Below are 22,029 nucleotides of genomic sequence, written 5' to 3' on the forward strand. Positions count from 1 at the left end.
CTGCACAGGATTTAAGCTTTTTTCAATAATGATAGCCCACATTTATGAACACTTAACCATGTGCCAGGCCAGGCTCTGCTTTAAGTGTGTCACATGCATTAACTCACAACAGCCCGCTATGTTCCCCAAGTTAAAAGAGGCAGGGATAGGCACAGAGAAGCTACCTAACATGTCCCAAGTTACACCACCAGCCAGGGCTGAGATGGATCCAAACCCAGGCAGCCTGGCTCCACTAACCACGCTCATAATCACAAGACTCAAATGCCCTCTGCATGGTAACTCTGGATCTCTGTTACTTTAGGTACAGAAGAAATCGTATATCCCTGGTAACACCCTTCTACACGTAGCGGGTGCCGTGAAGCTGACTAGGCAAGCCAATGTATGTCGAGTAGAACTGTGTTCCACAGGATTTTTAGTGGCTGATTTTTCAGAAGTAGATCACCAGGCTTTCTTCCACGGTGCCTCTGGGTAGACTCGAACTTCCAACCTCTTGGTTAGCAGCCAAGCTCATTAACCTTTTGCACCACCCAGGAACTCTGGGAATGCCCTTCAAAACTTTCTAATTCAATTCTGTCAATTTGCACATGTGAAACTAAAACCCTGAGATGTCAAAAAGGTTTGCTAGAGGTCACGCAGTACACGGGCACTAAAAAAATAGCCAAACTAGATTATAAGGGCGTTGGGAATCAAGAGCCACTTTTTAGGGTTAGTTTCAGAAATACAGTATGCATTATAGCAAGTCCCCTCTCCTGCTGCTCCAGTCCCTATTCAAGCTTTTGCAGAACCACAGGAGGTTAGAACTGGAAGTCATCTGAGAACATACGTGGGGCCAAACTGTATCATTTCGAGGAAAAGGAAACTGAAGTCTAAAAGGCTACATGATTTGGTCAAGGTCACGTCAGCAGTTACAGTTCAGTTTGTACTGAGTTATATATAAATTAGCCAGCTACATATAGTTTACCATGCCTATAAAACTGGATGACCTGGAAGGTTTAAGTCCTACATTAGTATTTCCCAAAGTGGTATGCGGCCTTATAAATAAGTGCCCCCCAAGAATCCATGTGACGGTCCCACAGGCCTCTCCCTGAAGACAGTGGCTGTAGAACCTAAAAGGAAAGAAAACTCACTGCCGTCGAAAACATACATAGAAAAGGACATTCTATACTCATCGAACCTGAGCTCCAGTGCTGGGAAAGCAGAGATCTGGAGTCCTGCTTCCCTCACTCTTCCTTTCTTTCATTTAGCCACCACCGCCGCCCCCCCACCCAACCAGTCCAATTAAAAAAATTAGAACTAATGTCTCTTGACCTTTTCGTAACAATGAAATAATAGGAGATATCTTAAATTGAATCAAAAGCGAATTTTGGAATCATTATTCTAGGTCATGTATTTTGCATAAATCTTTCTCATAGGAAATTTTTCAGATTATCCCAAGAAGGTGTTTGCATCTTGTTAGAAGCTTGTTGCTGTTCTCCTGAAGGAAAGCCATTTAAATTCAGCTCCAATCAGGTCAGTTCTCCCTTCCAGCAGAAATTAAACACCAGGTAGATTAGTTAATTTCTACACAAAATACTGGCAGCTAGCTTTCCCCCCAATAATTTGAAGACACTTCACAAATGAGAGCTGCTGCTCCATCTTCATACATTGATCAAAAGTTGATTTATATCCAAAAAGTTTTAAGCTTAGGGATTTACAACACACAGTCTTGTTCACTTAAATTTCTCTCCTTGCCTTATTAAAAAAGTGTCTTAAAACATCTATGTCCTCTCATAAGAAATCAAGGTCAAAAGAAAAAACACATGGACAAGACCAAAATTATTAAAATATTATATCTAACAATTCTCACATGCTAGAAAGTCAGAAACTGTACAATTCAATTTCAGACACTTACAAATTATGTAATTTCATCCTGCTGAGAATATTAATTATGTGAATATGCTCTTTACTTTTAAGCAAGAGTAACCAACACCTGCCTTTCTAGGTTATATTAGGTAACAGGGATTAGCGTTTTTGCATGGTGACAGTTTCACAAGCAATCACAACTCCCAGGAGGGGAAATAGACTTCTGAATTTATCATCGGGTAATACACAGCTGCCTGGAAAAGAAGCAAAAGGAATGCCTCGATTCCCCAGGGACAGCTGTCACATGGTAACATCGCTCAAACTGTCCAGGGTTGGAGGAAGTGATCAAGAGATGACTTCAGATAGCCCCAGGAAAAGCAAAACTGCTAAGACTCCTCTCCAGACCCAAGTTCCAAATTTCAGAAAAAGACCATGAGGTCAGGCTGAACAAGGCACAGATCCAAAGAATGGAGAACTTAAGGGGCAATAGGAATCTAAGAAATTACTAGCCTTACCTCCCCATCGCCTGTAGAGATAATAAAATTAAGAGACTCTGACAAAGTCACTGAAGTTTATAGGCTTTTCCCTTCTCTCCTGTAATGGACTGAGTTATGTCCCCAAAAAGGCATATGGAAATCATAATCCCTGTACCTGTAAATGTTTGGGAAAATAGGGTCTTTTTTGAAGATACTATCAGTTAAGCCATACTGACTAGGGTAGGTCTAATCCCTTCTGAGTGATAAAAGGAGAGAACAGACACAGAGAGGGAGTCACACACCTAAGGATGACAGCATAGGAGGATCCATCTACAAGCCAAGGAATGCCAAGAAACACCCAGGGCTCCTGGGAAGAATCTTTCCCTAGAGCCGATGGAGAGAGAATAGCCTTGCTGATGCCCTGAATCTGAACTCCAAGCCTACAGGACTATTAGAAGATAAAATTCTGTTCTTTAAAGGCACCCGCTTTGTGACATTTTGTTATAGCAGCCTGAGAAGACTAAGACACCCCCCCTCTCCATAATTTCAAAAGCTAAGAGCTTTGGCTTTGGACTAAAGGCCTTGAGTCCTGGCTTTGCCACTTTTTGATGACTTTGGGCACATTATTTAACTTCCATAAGCCTCAATGTCCTCATCTGTAAAATGTGGAAAATAAAAGTAACTGCTGTGCAGTGTTTTTTTGAGGATAAAATAAGAAAATAAAGCACGTAGCACAACGCCTGGAATATGTTAAACACTCAAAAATAGTAGCTGTTAAAAATAGCCCTTGTTCATTGGTAAAGGGTAAGACAGTACTTAATACTGGAGAAGTCAGCACAACGTCACCCAGGCAAGGTCATGGAAGCTTCATACACACATCCAAATTCCCTGAGAGACCAAATTACTGGGCTGAGGGCTGCGGACCATGGTCTTGGGGGACATCTAACTCAACTGGCATAATATAGTATATAAAGAAAATGTTCTACATCTTACTTTGGTGAGTAGCGTCTGGGGTCTTAAAAGCTTGTGAGCATCGATCATTAGCCATTAGAGAAATGCAAATTAAAACTATGATGAGATTCCATCTCACACCAACAAGGCTGGCATTAATCCAAAAAACACAAAATAATAAATGTTGGAGAGGCTGCGGAGAGATTGGAACTCTTATACACTGCTGGTGGGAATGTCAAATGGTACAACCACTTTGGAAATCTATCTGGCGTTATCTTAAACAGTTAGAAATAGAACTACCATACAACCCAGAAATCCCACTCCTCGGAATATACCCTAGAGAAACAAGAGCCTTCACACAAACGGATATATGCACACCCATGTTTACTGCAGCTCTGTTTACAATAGCAAAAAGCTGGAAGCAACCAAGGTGTCCATCAACGGATGAATGGGTAAATAAATTGTGGTATATTCATACAATGGAATACTATGCATCGATAAAGAACAGTGACGAATCTGTGAAACATTTCATAACATGGAGGAACCTGGAAGGCATTATGCTGAGCGAAATTAGTCAGAGGCAAAAGGACAAATATTGTATAAGACCACTATTATAAGATCTTGAGAAATAGTAAAAACTGAGAAGAACACATACTTTTGTGGTTACGAAGGGGGGAGGGAGGGAGGGAGGGAGAGGGTTTTTTATTGATTAATCAGTAGATAAGAACTGCTTTGGGTGAAGGGAAAGACAACACTCAACACATGGAAGGTCAGCTCAATTGGACTGAACCAAAAGCAAAGAAGTTTTTGGAATAAAATGAATGCTTCAAAGGTCAGCGGAGCAGGGGCGGGGGTCTGGGGAAAATGGTTTGAGGGGACTTCTATGTCAATTAGCAAAATAATTCTATTATGAAAACATTCTGCATCCCACTTTGAAATGTGGTATCTGGGGTCTTAAAGGCTAACGAGTGGCCATCTAAGATGCATCAATTGGTCTCAACCCACCTGGAGCAATGGAAAATGAAGAACACCAAGGTCACACGACAACTAGGAGCCCAAGAGACAGAAAGGGCCACATGAACCAGAGACCCACATCACCCTGAGACCAGAAGAACTAGTTGGTGCCCGGCCACAATCGATGACTGCCCTGACAGGGAGCACAACAGAGAACTCCTGAGGGAACAGGAGATCAGTGGGATGCAGACCTCAAATTCTCATAAAAAGACCATACTTAATGGTCTGACTGAGACTAGAGGAATCCCGGCGGCCATGCTCCCCAGACCTTCTGTTGGCACAGGACAGGAACCATCCCCGAAGACAACTCATCAGACATGAAAGGGACTGGTCAGCGGGTGGGAGAGAGATGCTGATGAAGAGTGAGCTAATTATATCAGGTGGACACTTGAGAGTGTGTTGGCAGCTCTTGTCTGGAGGGGGGGATGGGAGGATAGAGAGAGAGGGAAGCAGGCAAAATTGTCACGAAAGGAGAGACTGAAAGGGCTGACTCAATAGGGGAAGAGCAGGTGGGAGTACGGAGTAAGATGTATGTAAACTTATATGTGACAGACTGATTGGATTTGTAAACGTTCACTTGAAGCTTAATAAAAGTTAATAAAAAAAAAGAAAAAAAAAAAAAGCTTGTGAGCAGCCATCTAAGATATACCGCTGGTCCCATCCCACCTGGAGCAAGGGAGAATGAAGAAAACCAAAGACACAAGGAAAGATTAGTCCAAAGGACTAATGGACCACAACTACCACAGCCTCCACCAGACTGAGTCCAGCACAACTAGACGGTGCCCGACTACCACCACTGACTGCTCTAACAGGGAACACAATAGAGGGTCCCGGGTGGAGCTCGAGAAAAATGTAGAACAAAATTCTAACTCTTAAAAAAAAAGACCAGACTTACTGGCCTGATAGAAACTGGAGAAACCCCAAGAGTATGGCCCCCGGACACCACTTTAACTCCATACTAAGGCCTATAAAACAAAATTAGACCAAGAGGGCACACTGGCCTAGGAGCAAGAACGAGAAGGCAGGAGGGGGCAGAAAAGCTGGTAATAAGGAACCCAAGGTCAAGAAGGGGAGAGTGTTGACATATCGTGAGGTTGGCAACCAATGTCACAAAATATGTGTATTCATTGCTTACTGAGAAACTAATTTGCTCTGTAAATCTTCATCTAAAGCACAATTTTAAAAAGCCCTTGTTAAAAAAAAAAAACACCAAACTCATTGCCACTGAGTCAACTCCAACACAGACAGACCCCATATGACAGAGCAGAGCTGCCCATAGGGTTTCCAAGGCTGTAAATCTTTGTAGAAGCAGATTGCCACATCTTTTTCCCGCAGAGCAGCTGGCGGGTTCAGACCACCAACATCTCAGTTAGCATCTTTTAGCCCTTGTTACACCCCTATATATGAAATCATATTTGAGGTTTCGGGATTTTTTAGTCAGTTAAGCTCTACTTTATTTTTAAGAAAAATTCTAGTTTTTACAAGATTCACTAAGTCTATTCTACATCTACTCTTGAGGGCCACATTATTTGATTGCCGAGCTCTCCCGTAGAATGCTGATTACTGCTCTATATTTTTCCAGAATTCCTCACCTCAATGTTTTCTTTTATAAAAACAGCCCAAATATTGGGAAGAAAATGGCATACCGCTCTCCTCAGTGTGCATACACGCACACACACGCCATTCCCTCTTCAGGGTTATAAATATTCACAACTCCAAGAGTATGTTCCAGAAAATGTCCATGGAACTTTTTTTTTTAAGCTAATAGAAACCAAGAAAGCATTCATATTTTTACACTCACTAAAAAAATCTACTGTAGCTCACCTATAATCTCTACTGTAATCTACTAATAGTGTAGATATCAGTGTCAGCATAGTATAGTAGAGATACCAGTATCTACCAGGCAATGACGCAGCAATAGGTACTATACAATTAATTCCTATTTCCCATCTCTTGCTTGCTAGAAAACCTCACTATTTACATTTTCCCCCAAATGTTCAGTAAATTTCTGATTCTATGACATGGAGATTTCTACTTCCAGTTCCAAGATATAAGGAACTCAGCACAGAGTAACTTGAATGCTGAAGGTGGAAACAGTTTAGAGCACTTCTATATGCATACCTTTGCTGTTGGTGGGGGTGAGGAGACTATCTTGTGCACTGTAGGATGTTTAGCAGTATCCCTGGCCTCTACTCACTCCCCCTCCAAGTTGAGACAATCGAAAATATCTCCAGACATTGCCAAATGTCCCCTGGTGAACAAAATCACTCCCAGTTGAGAACCACTAGTTTAGAACGGCCTGTAACCTATGCTGCAGTTTTCAACAAGAAACTCAGGTTCGGTACATGCAACACCTAGGTATTGTCAATGGTTTTTGAGGAGGAGGGCCAGGCAGCTCTGGCATCCCCATCTCTTACCTTCCCCATCAAAAAGAGACCTAAACGCACAGTGAGAGGACTAGCTCCTGCAAGAGCACCCAACACAGTGGGCCACAATGACAATACCCACAGTCTCTATTTCCAAAGAGTTCTACTCTTTTCCTCCAAAGACACAATGTTATATTGTTGTTGTTAGTTACCATGGAGTCAACTCCAACTCCCAGAGACCTATATACAACAGAAGGAAACGCTGCCTGGTCCTGCGTCATCCTCACAATCGCCAGCATGTTTGAGTCCATCATTACAGCTATTGTGCCAATCCATCTCATGAGGGTCTCCTTCACCCTGGCTGACACTCCACTTCACCAAACAGATGTCCTCCTCCAGCGATTGATCCCTCCTGATGATGGGTCTAAAGCAAGCAAGTCGAGTGATGTTCTTTTGTGATTAATAAGGTTTTTCGCTGGCTAATTTTCAGAAGTAGGTCATCAGGCCTTTCTTTCTAGTCTGTTTTAGTCTGGGGGCTCCACTGAAACTTGTCCACCACCATGGGTGACACAGCTGGTATCTGAAATAATGGTGGCATAGTTTCCAGCATCACAGCAACAAACAAGCCACCACAGTACGACACACTGACAGATGGTTGGTGGAAAGGACATAATAGAACAATCTGAAGGCCCAGATGTTTCTTGACCTTCATTTCTCTGATGATTTCATTCCTCAAATGCCTACTCTAAAGTCCACTTAGTCTTCAGTTTTATTTCCAGTCCCTATTATCGGGTCACTATGAGTCGGAATCAACTCGGCAGCACTGGGTTTCTGGGTTTTATTCCTTCTTTTAAAAACTATATTCAAGAAACTTAAAAAGAAAAACTGTATCTAAAAGGAATGACTTGAAATTCCCGCACACTGGAAAAGCATTCTCATAACGGGAGTCCAGGCACACATTAACTGACATGTGCTGGAACGCTGCCATCCAGACTGCAGAGATGTCACTCTACCATCTAGGACTTGGACTTTTCAGAATCCCCATGTATGTAGTAATGATTTTGTTTTGCATACATACAGGTGTGTAGTATATAAATCAACTCAGACTCAAAGCAAGTTGGTTGAATGACTTGGGAATATCCTTTAATCTTTTGGAGTCTGGGTTTCCTCATCTTTCAAATTATCATTTTTATAAACGGGGCTGAATGAGACGACCTTTAGTACACACATCTTGGCTTGAGCGCTAGAACACTACTGCTGGAGGGAACTTCAGCCAGCCAGTCCAGCTTGCTCCCTTTTCTGACTCATCGCCTTTTGCAAGAGAAAAAACTTTTAATCCTCACTCTCCAGAGTCATCTCCAATATACCCAGACCTTACATTTATCTGTCACCCAACTCCCATTTCACTGATAAGATTTGTCTAGAAAGAAAAAAAAAAAAAACAGCAGAGTCCGATGTGTGGGTTTGTTTTCTTTTCCCTCACCAAAGAGCTTTTGAAGCTGAGCTCACTGAAAGTTGTGTAGCTTACAAACTTACCTCTGGCACCTACGGTTCCAACAGGGAGAAACCCATCAGTACAGAGCCTGCAGGGTGGTGAGAAGATAAATAGGCAGCAGCGCTCAGTTGGTTAAATATCAAAATTAACACCACTGGTATATCCATACAATGGAATATAGTTCAGGCACAAAAAGAATTGAAGTCCTGATAGACACTGTGACGTGGATGAACCTTGAAAACATTATGCTGACTGAAATAAGTCAGACACAAAAAGAAAAATATTCTATGATCTCACTTATATGAAATGTCTAAAATAGACACATACATAGAGACAAAGTTTATTAGTGATTACCAACGGCTACGCGAGGGGAAATGGGAGTTATTGCTGAAGGGGTACTGAGTTTCTGTTTGGGGGGAAGAAGAACATTTGGAAATGGGCAGTGATGATGGTAGCACAACATGGTGAATGTAATTGATGTCACTGAATTGGGCACTTAAAAATGGTCAAGATGGCAAAATCTTCATTTTTTAAAACGATCTTTTTTTTTTTTTAATTAACACCATTTGTCCAAGGTGATAACAATATCACGCAACTGTGGAATTCTAAGAAGTAGCCACAGCTTATGAAATACCCAAAACTGACGTCTTGCTTGCACAAATTCAGTGAGAAATGACGGGTTCTTCCTAACGCACACAGCTACATTCGGCACCTGGTTTTACCAATCCAGGCTCCAACCACAAGCCCAAAGAGACTTCCTGCCTGTGAAAACAGCCAAAGATTACTGGTCTTTAGACCCCTGCAGCTCAAAATGTGGTCCTTGAAACATGATAAACACAATGTCATCAAATTGTACACGTGAAGAATATTGAAACGGCAAAGGTTTTGTTACGTACATATTTACCATAATTTTTTCAAATGGTAAAAATAAAATAAAATGTGGTCCTCAGACCAGCAGTGTTGGCCTCACCGAGAGGCATACAAGATACAGAATCTCAAGTTCACCCCAGACTTACAGAAGCAGAATCTGCCTTTTAACAAGATCCTTTAGTGATTCATACACACGCGAAAGTTTGAGAAGGACTCTTTCAGACCATATAAAAAAAACCATTGCCGTCTAGTCAATTGTAGTGGCTAAGTGCTACGGCTGCTAACCAAAGGGTCAGCAGTTCGAATCTGCCAGGCGCTCCTTGGAAACTCTATGGGGCAGTTCTACTCTGTCCTATAGATAGGGTCGCGATGAGTTCAGGCCATAGAGATGACAGAATTCATAGCAAGCTGAAGGGAGATCAATAAGGTCATGTTTGAAAACTATCACGAAAGCTACTAAAAAGGCTGTAACCTGCAGCCACCGGTGGGCTAAATAAATCAAAGGACACCCAACCGTCTTTGCACAGTGAGGCACTAAACCCCTTTGGTTTCCAGTTAGAACCTGAAGTTGTTTGTTTCTTAAGACAGACCGATTTGTCCTAGAGGCCAAGGGTGACCACCACATAGTTGATACACATTCAGTAATTGCACGGAGGAGACACAACTGTTCTGACAGAGATGAACTGTCCCAGGTGTATGCAAAACTCACAAACGTCCTAACAAGGTGATGCCACGGGCCACAGACACCACCATTCTCAACTCACTGCACCCCATTAGTTCTGTTTCTAGTTGTGCCCTGGAAACATTTCCTCAAGCACCTCAGCCGTCATTCTCCCCCCTTTTAATTTTCAGTGTAAACTATTTTGTATTTATTCATGAATTGTACAGAGGATAGCTCCACAAAGGATTTTATGTAGCTTACAAAGATTTAAAAAAAAAAAAAAAATCAAACCCATTGCTATCAAATTGATTCCGACTCATAGCGACCCTAAAGGACAGAATAGAACTGCCCCGTAGAGTTTCCAAGGAGCGGCCAGTGGATTTGAACTGCGGACCTTTTGATTAACAGCCCAACACTTAAGCACTGTGCCACCAGGGCTCCTTTACAAGGATAAGCACATGGTAAACAAGACAAGGAAAATTAAAGCAGCATAAAGCCAATTTAACATCTTAGGAGAGAATGTGCATTCCCGCTCCTCATGTTTCCTTCCCTGTGGAGTGTGCTCCACTAGTGTGATACTCTGGGCTCCTCCACCCCACCATCACCAGCTCCTCCCCAGGAAAAGAAAAGGGGATTCGTGTGATTGAGGAACTTGGGAGCAAACTGGGCATGCCCAGCTTAACTTCTCATTTTTGCCCCTTGGAGGTGAACATGCACACAGGGAATAACATTTCTGTCCTGCTCCCCAATGGCATAAGTCATACCCAGGAAGACCACTCCCCCCCAACACATGGGGACACAGGAGGCTGTCACACTGAGTCCAACATTGTATTTAATTCTGTGACTGAGTATCAGAAAGTCCATTTACACAAGATATAAACTACATTCTTCAACCTCGCTTCCACCAGTTTTAAAAAGTGACACACGAACAACATGATAAACATAATTAACGTCACAGAACTGCACGTGTGAAGAATGTTGAAATTGCAAATGTTTTGCTACGTATATATTTACCACAATTCTGATCCCCATGTGTTTCCTCTTTTGTCTTATTTCTCAATTAATTCAGAACTCAAGTGGGGGAAGGGGGTGCTATTTACTGGGCTCCTTCAAAATCTCAACAAAAAGACCAAGAAAATTAATGTTACCAGGCCCTTAGGGATAGATTGTTAAAACTGGTTAGGAAACAAAGTTCTGAATTTTCTAGCTGCTAAGGCAAAAAGGGAAAGCACAACAGGTGTGGCAGATACAACTGAGTCCCACTCAGTACTCACGTCACCCAAATATCATGTGCCTTCCTCTCCCACACAGACTGGAAAAGTTAAAACCTGCTGTCCCAAAAATCCATGTGACCTAGAAGAGGCCAGCAGACTCCATTCTGGCCAATGGGACATACACAAGAGTAAGTGGGTACTGCCTCTTCCACCTTCTCCTTCTTTTGTGAAGAGCATGAATGAGACACCTGAGGGCAGCAGCCCTTGCTAAAAACAGACAAGCAGGAGGAGAGAATGCACAACGAACCACGGAAAGCCGTACCAGCCCTTGACTGCCTACCACAAACAGTGTTGCTAGAGACAAATAAGCCTCTGATTTGTTAAAGACACTGATACACTTGGTTATATGGTTTCAGAGAACACTGAAGATACATACATGTATTTTTCACTCTTTAAAACAAACTGTTGCCATCGAGTCCATCCTGACTCACAGCAACCCAACAGGACGGAGTGGAACTGCCCCATAGGGTTTCCATGGAGCAGCTGGTGGATTCGAACTGCCAGCCTTTTGGTTAACGGCCAAGCTCTTAACCACTGTGCCACCAGGGCTCCTTCCACTCTTTATGTTATCATAAAATCCAGTGTACGTGTCTATGTGCTGTTAGTTGGTGTGGAGTCGACTTCAACTCATGGTGACCCCGTGTACAACAGAATGAAATGTTGCCCTGTTCTGCGCCATCTTCACAATTGCTGCTGTGCTCAATTCCATTGTTGCAGCCACTGTGTATTTTGAGTGCCTTCCAACCTAAGGAGCTCATCTTCCAGCACTGTATCAGACAATGTTCTCTTGTGATCCACAAGGTTTTCATTGGCTAATTTTCAGAAGTAGACTACCAGGCCTTTCTTCCTAGTCTTCCTTAGTCTGGAAGCTCTGCTGAAACTGTCCACTATGGGTGACCCTGTTGGTATTTGAAATACTGGTGGCATAGCTTCCAGTATACAGACAGTAAGACAAACTGACAGATGGGTGGTAGATGTATGCATGTATATACAGGTGTGTGTGGAAACATACACATACAAACAAGTTTATATTACTATTAAATATTTTTTCTTTTTCTAAATTTTATTTATTTTGTTGTTGTTGAGAATATACACAGCAAAACATATACCAGTTCAACAATTTCTACACAGTTTAGTGACACTGAGTATATTCTTCAAGTTGTGCAACCATTCTCACCCTACTTTTCTGAATTGTCCCTCATTAACATAAACTTACTGCCCCCTAAAGTTCCTTTCTAATCTTTCGAGTTGTTATTGTCAACTTGATCCCGTATATATAGTTCTTAAAAGACCATAATACTCAAGGCACTCATTTTTTACTAGTTAAAAACAGTTTTAAGAAGACTTCGGGGGATATTTTTGGTTTAAGGTTTAAAGATTATCTCAGGGCAATAGTTTCAGGGGTTCATCCAGCCTTCACAGCTCTAGAAATCCTGGAGTCCATGAGAATTTGAAATTCTGTTCTACATTTTCCCCGTTTGGTCAGGGTTCTTCTGTGGAATCTTTGATTAAAATGTGCAGCTGGGCACCGCCCAGTTCTTTTGGTCTCACGGCAAAGAAGGCAGTTGTTCACGGAGGCAATGAGCCACACATTCCATTTCCTCCTCCTATTCCTGACTCTCCTTCTTTCTGTTGCTCCAGGTGAATAGAAAACAATTGTTGGGCCTTGGATGGCTGCTTGCAAGCTTGTAAGACCCTAGACCCTACACAACAAATTAAGACTTGGAATAGAAGCACTAAGCATGTTACAAGGCCAATTTCACGAGATGTCCCGTGAAACTATGACCCTAAAGCTCCAAAACAAGTAACCAAATGCCATGAGGTACTTGGTTGTACATAAGCAGACTTAGCAGCTATTCCGTATTTATCTATTGTCGCTGTTGTAAATATATCTACCGAACAACCTTTGCCAATTCAACTTTTTACAGGTGTACAACTTATTGACAGCAATTACAATAATTAGCTGTGCAACCCTATCCTTAATCAACTCATTTTTTCCATCACCATTAAGCCTCCCTTTCCCCCATCCTCCTGTCCCTGGTAACCACTAATAAACTTTGGTCTCTGTACATTTTCCTGCTTTTGTCTTTTATGTAAGTGAGGTAATAATTGTCCTCCTGTAATTGACTTATTTCACTCAGCATAACGTCTTCAAGCTCCATGAATACTGTAGCATGTATTAAGACTTCATTGCTCCTACCGGCTGAGTAGTAGTCCATTGTATGTTTGTACCTCATTTTGTTTATTTATTTACCTATTGATGGACGTTTAGGTTGTTTCCACCTTTTGGCTATAGTGAATAGTACTGCAATGAACACTGGCGTACAAGGCTCTTTTTGAGTCTGTTTTCCAGTCTTTGGGGAATATACTTAGGAGTAGAATTGCTGGGTCATATAGTAGTTCTTTTAGTTTTTCGAGGAGCTCCCATACTGTTTTCCACAACGGCTATACCATTTTGCATTTTCCCCAGGTCCTCGTCAACACTCATTATTTCCTGATTTTTTGGTTTTTAAAAATCTTAGCCATCCTAGTGGGAGTGAAATGGTATCTCATCGTGGTTTTGATCTGCATCTCTCTGACAGCTAATGATACCTAGCATCTTTTCACGTGTCTGGTGACCATTTGAATGTCCTCTTTGGTGAAATGTCTATTCGAGTTCTTTGCCCATTTTATGATTTGTCTTTATGGTGTTAAGTTGTCGAAGTTTTATACGTATTTTGGCTATTAGATTATTAACAGGTGTATGGTTTCCAAAGATATTTTCCCAGTCGGTAGCCTATCTTTTCACTTTTTTGGTTAAGTCTTTTGATAAACAAAAGTTTTTCATTTTTATGAGGTCCCATTTGTTTATTTTGTCTTTTGTTGTTTGTGCTTTTGTTATTATATTAGATAATCCATTGTTAAAAGCTAGGCCTGGCAGCATTGCCCCTGCATTTCCTTCTAGGAATTACATGGTTATAGTTCATACATTTAGGTGCTAAATCCATTTTGAATTTTTACATATGGTGTGAAGCATAGGTCCTGTTTCATTTTTCTGCATGTGGAATTCAATTTTCTCAACACCATTTAATGAAGAGATTCTTCTTCCCCCATTGGATGGACTTAGCTCCCTTGTTAAAAATCAGTTGGCCGTAGACAGGTGCGTTTATTTCTGGACTCTCAATTCTATTCAATTGGTCTATGTGTCTATTGTTATACCAGTAACAGGCCGTTTTGGTTACTGTAGCTGCATAGTATGTTTTAAAATCAGGAGGTGTGAGTCCTCCTACTTTGTTCTTCTGTTTCAACATTGCTTTAGCTATTCGGTGTCTTTTGCCATTCTATATAAAGTTAAGTGTTGGTTTTTCTATTTCTGTAAAGAAGTCTGTTGGAACTTTGGGATTGTGCTGAATCAATAGATCTTTTACTATAAAATCTTTACGAAACAGAACTCAACTAATTTCAAGTTCACTCTACTTTTAGATGATTGATGCAATGTAGAAAAGGCCACCAGGAATTTATTTTAAAAATGATAATAACTACTTCTGAGCATATTCTGGGACTGATTCTTGTTCACCAAACTTCCTACCAGTCTATGTGGGCAAATGAAGACCACAGCAGTGCAACTAGGACATCACAGGCCCCTCAATCATCAAACAGCTTCCATATGTTACCCCAGGCAAAACTGTCGATTCATATGCTAAAGAAAGATGGTCGTCAAAGGTTGACATGCAGAAACTTCTGCTGCCAAACTGTGAATTATCAGAAAATCTAATTAATCTGAATATAACACTGCTGAAACACTGATCAAGACTGTCCTGTATGATGTTCCTAAGGAGTGGTTTCATTTCTTTTTCCCAATTACAAAAAGATATGCGTAAGGATTTCCATACTCAGAACGAGATGTCTCACTTTCCACTCTTCCCACTCTGGGATCCCAGAGTTTGCCTTCTGCTTTGACAAAGCAATGGTCTCTTTCATCTGTGCCGCCCCTTACAGTCTGCAGAGCAATTGCACACACATGATCCCCATTTGGTCCTCAAAATATGACAGTGAGAGAAACAAATGGAATACTCCCTGTCATGAATTGAATCGAGTCCTCCCAAAATATGTGTTGGAACCCTAACCCCCACACCTGTGGCTGTAATAGAGTTTTCTTTGTTACGTTAATAAGACCATATCAGTGTAGGGTATGTCCTAAACCTAATCATTTCTGTGGTATAAAAAGAGCAGATTACACACAGAAGAAAGCACAGATGGGGGAAGACAGATGCCATGTGAAGACGGTCAAGGAAATGAGGAACACTGGGGCTAGAGAAGCTGAGACAAAGACCTTCCTGGAGAGCCAAGAGACAGAGCCTTCCCCTATAGTCAGTGCCTTGATTTGGACTTCCAGCCTCCTAAACTGTGAGAAAATAAATTTTTGTTCTTTAAAGCCAACCATTTACGGTATTTCTGTTACAGCAGTACTAAGAACCTAAGATATTCCCCACGTGGAAACAGAGGCTGGAAGAAATTAAAGGATTTGTCTAAAGTCCCATGACCAGTAATTGCTAGAAAACTCATTGCTGATTCATAGTGACCCTATAGGACAGGGTAGAAACATCCCATAGGGGTTCCAAGGAGCGGCTGGTGGATTCGAACTGCCGACATTTTGGTTAGCAGCCAAGCTCTTAACCACTGCGTTACCAGGGCTCCGTAACTGCTGCAGTTGGACTAAAATATAGATCTTCTGCCTCCTTATCCAGTGCTCTTTCTAAGGCATTTAGCCTATTCCAACCCTTCTCTGTGGTGTGAAGTCAGGGCTGACAGTGAGGTGTAATGGCTGGCACCCACACTGCTTGGCTGATGACCACACCATGCCAATCGTCAGTTATACTGAATATCACTCCCATGGGAGTCGTGGCTTTTTATTCTAGAAATGCATCCCTTTTCCCCCTTCCCACTTGCTTATTAGCCAGTCTTTCTCCTTTCCCTGTTGGTTCATGAATTTCTCACCCCCCAAAAGGATCACATTTTCTCTCTCTCTCCTTGAGATACAATTACAAATAATGGTCTAGTTGCTAATCTTACTTCTTATTAATGCTCACAAAGCTCCCTCTATGCTCCAGGTCAACACTAAACCTCTTTCCTCGAGGAGTTAGACATTTAGTGGGGATAAAACACTGCTGTATCTCTTCCATAACCACGTCCTTCTAATTTAGAGCTGCCAGAATGTTAACCTAGAACTTTCAAAAGATTAAAATATACAATTACCTTCCGTTTCAATGGCTATAACATTAATTCAGATTCAGTTCCTGCCTGCAATTACTAACCTGCTACGTGACTTTTTTTTCCTTTTAATGCTTTTAATGAGAAGTTAGAAAGACTGATAGGAAGCTTGAGAAGGGGGTGGGTGGTGAAAAAGGAAATACAGATGAACAGTTTTGTGAAAAATAACAAAGATACTTTAACCAGTTATTTCTTAAGGAAAATCCCACATTATAATTAACATATTGCTCATGTTCTGAGAACATAGTAGTTTAACTGATTTTGATCAGCACAGAGGTAACCTATAAAATCTACTTTAAAAGGTTGAGAGAATCATTCTGTTTTGACCGTGTTTTGATCTCTTTAGATCAGTTCTGCATTCTTCCGCACCATTCTCAAAACGCTGCTGCAAGTGGCACATCTTGTGGTTTCAGGGTCTCTTGCCAAAGAACCACAAAGCATGGAGGGAAGTTCACAGGCTCTAGGGTCAGACAGACGTGATTCTGAAACCTGGCTTTGCCACGGACTTGTGCCTTTAAGCACGTCACTTAACCTCTCGGAGCCTCAATCTCCTCATCCACCAAGCAGAGAAAACACCCATCTCATAAGGCCCCAGAGAAGATTAAATAAACGATGGATGTACGTGTATATTATATATATATGTAGATAGATCATACTTGGAAAGTTCCTGGGTGGTACAAACAGTTAAGCACTCAACTACTGGCCGAAAGGTTGGTGGTTCAAACCCACCCAGAGGTGCCTCAGAAGCCTGGCAATCTGCTTCTGAAAGGTCAAGGCTTCAAAACGCTATGGAACAGTTCTACTGTGCACACGTGGGGTCACCATGAGTTGGAATCAACTCAATGACAACTAACAACAAGATAGTTCCTCGTACTCAAAACACTGTAGTTTTCACTGAGCTCCATTTAATATGAAGCAGAATTCTCCTGGGTTTCCTAAAGAATGTATCCAAAGGCATTCACTAGAATTTTTTCAAAAAACAATTATTAGTCAATAGCTATGAAAAAAAATCATAGCACATCATCATTTCTATAACTTCCCCCCACCTTGAGTAGCAGCATTTCTTCATTTCACTGACAGCACCTCGAGCACTGAGACTATGTCTCATTTTTGGTCTTCCTTAAACCAGAATACTGCCTAGCACAGATTATGTAGTTCATATATGCTTGCTGTTCAGAAAAGTTAAATCACGGGGCTCTTACTAGGGCATAGTCTCACTTTCGTTAGGGCTTTGCCTGTGTATCTGATGCAGAAAATTCATGTCAATCACATTCAGAAGTGGAATAAAACAGAGATAAGTTTTCAGACTAAATGGAAGCAAAGGTCAGCAAGATTATGAAAAATAATTGGGATATTTTGTGAAGGTGTCACTTGAAAGATCACTTACTATTTTCAAAGGCAGAAATATATCTTTACAATGGAAAGACCTGGTAATTATCTGCTCAACCAAGTGGATAAGCTTAACGTCACTAATGAGTGGCCAGGTGTGATAGTGTATAAAGCACACGAAATCACCTTTGAAGCAGTCTTTCCAAAAGCATTTAGTCTGAGTCTAACCAAGCCTTTAGACTGAGCTTCTAGTGTCCATTCAGTGTAGGGAACAGAGGGACAAAGGAAGTGACACCATGAGGAAATAATCAGGTACATCTAGAATACAGAACAAGGCAACCAGTCTTGTCTCTTCAAAAAGTCTGTCATGGAAAAAGAAAAAAGTTGAGGTATTTTTCTAGATTGTAGAAGGCTAAGATGGCTTAACAGTCAAATGCAATGCATGAATGAACCTTGATTGTCTCTAGTTTAAAAAAAAAAAAAAACTAGCTATAAAAGACTTTTGGGAGACGATTGGGGGAATTTTATCATGGACTGCATATTTGATATTACCAAATGATTATTAACTTTCTTAGGATGTTAATGTTCCCACAGTTATGTAGAAGAATGCCCTTATTATTAGAAGACACAAGCTAGAGCATTTAAGTTGAAGTATAGCAGTGTCTGCAATTACTTTCAAATGGTTTATCCAAAAATATATATATACACACACAGACACATAGATAAAGCAAATGTGACAAAACAATTATTGAAACTAGGTGGTAGGCATACTGGTGTTCATTGTACTATTCTTTTAACTCTCTTATATGTTTGAAAATTAGTCATAATAAAAGTTAGAAAATACAAAGGCAAGGTAACAAGTGAGCTATTCCTCGCTGCCCTGAATGGAAATTTCTTTCTCTTGCATTTAATAATAAAAATAAACTATAAAACTCTTGTCCTAGAGCATCTGGGCCTGATACTGGGGATTATAAATGAAAGAAATCCCCTAACTAGAGCAGCTTCTGGGGATATTAGCTCTACTGAGGAAAAAGCATATTTGGTATCATTTCCAGTGTCCTTTGAAAGCCTTATTATTCCTACACCAAGGATCCTACCAGCACATAGCCAATAAATTGCAACATCTATCTAATATTTGTTTATTTTACCATTTTTTCAAATAAAGTAGAATCCTTTATCTTGTTTTAGTTGAAATCCGGTAGAGAAACACAGAAAAACAAAGACTCATCAGGTATGACTGCTACTCAGCCTTTTCAAGAGTTCGAATCCATCCTTTACAAGTTCAGTTTTGAAGGTACAACCAGTACAGGGAGGTGATGAAAACCACACAGAATTCTAGGAAGTAAATTATCCTTCCTCATGGTAATATCTGCGGGGCATCATATGAGCACCCCGTACTTAGAGCCAGTCATCCCCTGCCACTGGAGCTGCTTTATGCAAGTAAACACGCTGAATCCAACAGCCACTGCTTTTCAGAAAATAGTAATGGATTTTTCTCCCATTGTCATATAATTGAAGGTCTTCAGTCAGTAATAAAAATGGCTTTGGATAAACCTTAAAACTTGTGATGCTGCTTCTACATAAAGAAAACTTAGTCATTTTATGCCACTAAAGTTATCTTTTGGTGTTTTTAATACCAAGGGACACTGAAGCATGTTTTATGGGATCTGGCCACTCTATTATCCCTGTCACTGAGCTCAGGAATGAGAAGCAGCAGTAGATGAAAGCAAGAAATCTACAAAACTCCACAGTATACAGACTTCTATTTCTACCTGAACCCTTCTAGAAGGGCATCTCTTTGAAGAAAAATTTGATAAATTAGAGCTTTTCCAAAGCTGGGCAGCAAGACAGAGAAGCTCTACCTCATAGCCAAAAGTCTGCATTACTTGAGAAAAGACAAGAGTGAGTGTGAGACAAAAAAATAATTCAAAGAACTCTCAACTGATTCTCTCCCAAATCGAAAACACACCACACAAGGCTAAAACATAAAATAAAATGAACTCTAATACTTCAAACATGCAGGAAAATGTGAAAGAAAATGTTTCCTTCTGATCTTTTGGAAGAAAGGCAAGTTTCAGTGAGAGTTCATTCTTACCTAAGTAGCTAAAACCGTCAGGGGCAGGAAAGTCTTACCTAGGTACAAGGATGCGTTTTCTTTCTTGACGTTATCGTCTAAGTAGGTTGGTCCCAGGGTATAAATGGGTGTGGAGCCCATTCCAATAAGAATCTGTGCGCAAACGAATAAAGCCACATAGACCCAGTGATTATTTCCTCCTGAGTCCTTTAGGCAGGCGGGAGCCTCGAAAGTTGTTGTGGAGTTTCCATTCTGACACAGGCCGTCATTGGAGGCCGAGGCGTTCAACTCTTGGATCTGGTAAGGGGGGGAGATGAAGTGAGGTAAAGCGAATAGGGCAGCCCCGATGGCAATAAAAAGTCCACCCACAGCCAGCCACAGGGGCCTCCGACCCCGGCCGCCAAAGTAGCTGACGAACACCACCACCACTAGGCTCCCGATGTCAAAGCAGCTGACCAGCAGCCCCGACTCAGAACTCTTCAGACTGTAGCGCCTTTCAATGGTGGTGATGACACTGCTCAGGTACCCGGAGACCATTAAGGCCTGAATGAAGGTCAGGACGCACATGCAAACCAGGAAGCAACGGGAATCGGTGAGGACCACATAGAGACATCTTCTCCCCTGTAGCGTGGCCAGAGTGGAGGACACCGAGAGGGCTTTGCTGACGTCCACCTTGTGGTTACAGTCCACGCACCCCGCCATCCCCACCGAAGTCGACTGGACAGAGGGGCTAGGGGAAAACGGGCCGTGGCCTTGCTTCAACTCCTGGTGGCCCAAAGAATCTGTACAGCTGAAGGCCGGCTTGGTGTCTACACTCCCGGAACTGACGTCCGGCCGGCAGGGGGCGCTGTTCAAGACCGGTAAACTCTTGGACCTAAACGTCTCTGACTCCCTCTTCTCTTGGACTTCTCTTTCTGTGGCCAGTGCCTCCAGCTGCTCTCCGGCCCCGAGCTGCAGCCCAGTGCCTTCGTCCATGGCTCTTATCCAGATTCAATCGCGGATCACACTCAAGGACTTTGGCGCTTTTCATCCACCGGCACGGGATGCCGAGGCCAGGCCCACGCACTCGTGCCCACCAGGGACGGGGGCTGGGGATGCAGAGCCAGGTTGCAGAGCGGCGCAGCAGGGCATCCTCACCAGCAGGGAGGCACGCAGGGCATCCTGACCGCAAACGCTGCCCTGAGGCGCGACAGCCGCGTGCCCCGGAGGGCTGGGGTCCGTGCAGTCCTGAGATGAGCCCTGCTCGGCGTCCACCTCCCGGCGATAGCTCGCGGCGGGCGCCGTCCGCGTCCCGGGCGCATCCCCTCCGCCGCCGCCGCTCGGCCAGCCGCCCAGTGCGAGTGCGCCCCGCGCCCAGCGTGGGGGCACTTAGCGCTGCTACCCGCGCCGCATGCTGCCTGGCGGAGCCAGGGGCGCCTGGTCCTCGCGAACGACACCCTGGGGCACGAAGCTGCCAATCTGCAAGGAAGAAATAGGACTGTCAGCAACGATCGGCTAGGATTGAGGCTGGAGTCCCGGCGCCCTGGGTGACCTCGATGGTCCCGGGTGGGACGGAGGGGCGAGAGAGGAGCGGAGCCCTGGAGGAGGGGGCAGCTGCAGGCTTCAAGCTCCAGTTCCCGAACAATAAGCAGCAGGCGGTCGGCACAGACCCTCCCTCATTGTCTGCCGCGGACCTGCCCCCGCCCCGCCCCTTTTTCCTTAAACAGCGCATCTGTTTTTATATGTTAATAATTATTAACCCGGCAGCTCTGACTCAGAGGCAGTGTCTTTTATTCCAGTGAACTAATTGCAACCTTTTTGTACTCCTACTCAATTACTCAAAATAGAAAATGCCCAAAAGAACAAAGGAAAGTTTTAACAAACATACAATGAATTCCCAGTTCCAATTAAAAAAAAAACAAAAACCTACATGTGTAGAACTGTGTGTACACACTTGTGCGCAGACACATGTGCGCGCCTGGATGCGAATCCGTCTGGTCCATCAACCAGAAACACGTATTCAAAACCAAAGACAGCAGCAAAAAGGTCAACGTGCTCCTCTCTTTACTCCCAACACTAAAAATAACACCCCACCACCACCACTACCCGCCCGACAGAACTATTCAATTACAAATACCAGGGGCATTCGAGGCTGCAGCCCACACTGAGTCCCAGCGCGCCGTGTCAAGTGAAACCAAAAATCAATTTGCTTTGCTGAGGAGTGGTGCAGCCACAACCAAACAAAGAGATGCCGGTACATTCACAGCTGGCACAAGGAAGCCTCGGAACCGGCTCGCCACAAACTGGGCCTCCGGGGAGGTATGCTATTTACATCGAGCGGACATCGCGAGCGTGGGCCCGGGCTTGTGCGCGTGCGCGCGCGCGCACACACACACACACACACACACAAACCAGCGTGTACGTGTCGGGACCGCTCGCGCGAACCTG

General features: G+C 42.8%; 1 protein-coding gene across 3 annotated transcripts in view; it reads right to left on the minus strand.

Moving 5' to 3' along the window:
- Positions 1-20,866, minus strand: part of SLCO5A1 (solute carrier organic anion transporter family member 5A1) — a 171,310-nt gene extending 150,444 nt beyond the window's left edge. Inside the window, exon 1 of one of the 3 annotated variants that reach the window (XM_023545758.2) lies at positions 19,662-20,866. In XM_023545758.2, the coding sequence (XP_023401526.2) occupies positions 19,662-20,577 (916 nt within the window). In that variant the 5' untranslated portion in view covers positions 20,578-20,866. The remainder of the gene's footprint in view (positions 1-19,661) is intronic. The other 2 variants (XM_023545757.2, XM_064267788.1) reach the window with 2 other exon arrangements.
- Between the last annotated feature and the right edge of the window lie 1,163 nt (positions 20,867-22,029).

The sequence above is a fragment of the Loxodonta africana genome, chromosome 14 (genome assembly GCF_030014295.1).
Source record: "Loxodonta africana isolate mLoxAfr1 chromosome 14, mLoxAfr1.hap2, whole genome shotgun sequence".
Classification (NCBI taxonomy): Eukaryota; Metazoa; Chordata; class Mammalia; order Proboscidea; family Elephantidae; genus Loxodonta; species Loxodonta africana.